Source organism: Cynoglossus semilaevis, chromosome 15, assembly GCF_000523025.1.
Source record: "Cynoglossus semilaevis isolate Cse_v1.0 chromosome 15, Cse_v1.0, whole genome shotgun sequence".
Taxonomy (NCBI): Eukaryota; Metazoa; Chordata; class Actinopteri; order Pleuronectiformes; family Cynoglossidae; genus Cynoglossus; species Cynoglossus semilaevis.
This window is the reverse complement of record NC_024321.1, coordinates 18,191,962-18,194,662: the sequence shown is the minus strand read 5'-3', so window position 1 is coordinate 18,194,662 and position 2,701 is coordinate 18,191,962. Positions and strand designations below refer to the sequence as shown.

Here is a 2,701-nt window from a genome sequence, read left to right as displayed (position 1 = left end):
TTTTCATTTTTTTACTTTTAAAATGTATCAAGCGGACCAGATTAAATGCCCTAGTGTTCTGGTTTTGGCCCGCGGGCCTTATGTCTGACACCCCAAGTGCAAAGTTACAGATCTATAAATCAAAAAGCGCTCAGAAAAATACAAAAAAAAAAATGAAACTGAAAAATTTTACAAAAAACGAAATGTTGGTTAAGAGTTTGGTTTGGGATTGGACCTGAACCTGGAGCAAATCTTGGATAATTTGAGATCTTTGCTCCGAATAAAAAATATTTTTCATTTTTTAATACAAAATTTGTCTTTAAACTTTTTGACTCACCCTTTACTGTATGTTAGTATTAAACACTTTATACAGTGTGTTTTTTTCAGCTTGGTTTGTGTCAGTTTTCCTGGTGTCTTTTCTTCATCTTTCTTTCAAACCTGTTAATAAATGAAGCACCAGGAGCCTGACGGTTACATCATCAATCTCCTGGCAACCGTCACCCCCCCCCCTCGTCTGTCCCCCCCCCCCCCGTAAATGGATTACATCCAAAGAAGAACTTAACATGTGTCAGACAAGGACACCACGTACTTCTTGAGGTTTAATCCATTATCAGTCTGATATAAATAAATAAAATATGAAAGGCGTGCCAGGTGATCGTGTTTTCTATATTTGGACCGCTGTGACATCACAGCCTGTCGTCGTCCGTCCGAGTTTGAGTCCCCTTTTTTTTTTTTTTTTTTTTTAACAAAGCGACTTCAGTGAGTCTTGTCAGGAAGAAAACCAGGAGTGTATGCTGTCGTTTGTTCCCAGACAAAAATAATTATTATATTTATTTATCCACCGTCGCTGGGCTGATAGATACCCTCCCCCCCAAAAAAAACAACTAGAAAATGAATGACCAATGAAAAAACTATGGATTTGAAGCTTTACTGCTTCTCCCTGCATTTGAGTGATTATCAACTGGTGGCTCGCGGGCCTAATTCAGCCCGCTGAACTGTCCAATCAGGTCCACATCTAAATTACAAAATAAACATATAATTATAATATTTTTTGATTTTTTTCTCTGCTGCTAATTTCATTATAGAATATTTAATTTTGTATTGATCTTCAATCATTTTTTCTGTTTTTTTTCTTAGTCTTTTCATTACACCTCACTAAGAACGAAAACCAAAAAGAGAAGTAAAGGTAAGAGTTTCTTCCCTCTTCTCTCTGCCGTTTTTTTTTTGTCATCATTTAACTCTAACAAATAAACAACAGTCGAACAGTAAAGAGCAAAGTTTCATTCCTTTTTTTTTTTTTCCTCGACCGACTCCGTTATCAACAGGTTCCCTCACCAGCGCCAGTCGAAGAAGGATTTCCTGCAAAGACCTCGGCCACGGAGACTGTGAAGGCTGGCTTTGGAAGAAGAAGGACGCCAAAGGTTACTTCACCCAGAAATGGAGGAAGTACTGGTTCATCCTCAAGGAGTCCTGCCTCTACTGGTACACCAACCAAAACGTGAGGCTTTTCAATTATTTTTGGTTGTTCCTGTTGTCATTAGCAGAATCTTTAAAGGGATAATTAGTAATTACTGCCAACCAGTCATCATGTAGTCAAGACTGATGTAACAGTCATAAAACAGGAGGCCAAATAAATTAATTTCCCAAACTTTCTGCCTGTATTTTTATATTAAATCAACCCCCTAATTTTACCCCAGTTTTATTTGACATTTTTTGTTGTTGCTATAATTAGTTTTTGATCATGTTGGTTACACTGTGTTGTGAATGCAGAGTGACCAGATTACTTCACAAAGTGACATTTTATTTTTCCTGGTGAAACAATGAATTACTGAAATTTTAACTCCAATCACATTCAGAAAAGTGAAAGAATACAGTGATTTAAAATGTGTGTTAGTTTAAATAAGAATTTAAAATAGAATAACAATTAGTTGAGAAAATGTTTTTATCGTTTTGAAAAACACTGCCTGAACAGATGACATTTAAACATTTTTAAATCAAAGATTACATTTCGAACATAAGTGGAAAATAAAAGGGGAATTTTCCAGATTTACACAGAGGAAAAAAAAAAACCAAAGGTCATAAATGTGATTTATCTGATGGTGTTTGGTAAACGTAAACAACATATGTTGTTGTTTTCATATGGATGACTAATCTATGGATGACTGTCCCAAATTAAACATCCCCATCATTTGTTCCCCGTGTTGACGACTCACCACCGCCCTCCATCTGTCTGTGCCCGCAGGACGAGAAGGCCGAGGGCTTCATCAGCCTCCCCGAGTTCAGAATAGACCGCGCCATCGAGTGCAGACGGAAATTGTGAGTGTCCCTCACGTGTCGCCGAAGTTACTAATCAAGCGCAGTCGCGACGTGACAGCAAAACAAACCGGCTGCACAAACACAAAAACACTAATCAGCTTCTTCTCCCTGACTGACTGCAGCGCCTTCAAAGCCTGTCATCCCAAAATCAAGAGCTTCTTCTTCGCCACTGATTGTCTGGAGGAAATGAACAGGTGAGCTGCTGTTCTGTGTCGCTGCCAATCTGTTAGCGGCAGTTCCAGTTTAATCATGACGGTGGTGTGACGCTACAATGGTACGGTGTCTCTTTGTGAAACGCTAGAGCGGCGCCGACGAGGCTGCCTGTTGTTGAAGTAGGACTGGGATAAATGTATGTAAATGTAAGTGGGTGTCACGTGTGATGTGAGCTCCTGCAGGAGGGGGTCGG

General features: G+C 39.1%; 1 protein-coding gene across 1 annotated transcript in view; it reads left to right on the top strand.

The window, feature by feature from the left end:
- LOC103391332 (connector enhancer of kinase suppressor of ras 2) overlaps positions 1 to 2,701 on the top strand; it is a 39,250-nt gene that overhangs the window by 31,774 nt on the left and 4,775 nt on the right. Inside the window, exons 15-18 of the mRNA XM_008327556.3 lie at positions 1,117 to 1,165; positions 1,305 to 1,477; positions 2,222 to 2,295; positions 2,418 to 2,489. Of these exons, the coding sequence (XP_008325778.1) occupies positions 1,117 to 1,165; positions 1,305 to 1,477; positions 2,222 to 2,295; positions 2,418 to 2,489 (368 nt within the window). The remainder of the gene's footprint in view (positions 1 to 1,116; positions 1,166 to 1,304; positions 1,478 to 2,221; positions 2,296 to 2,417; positions 2,490 to 2,701) is intronic.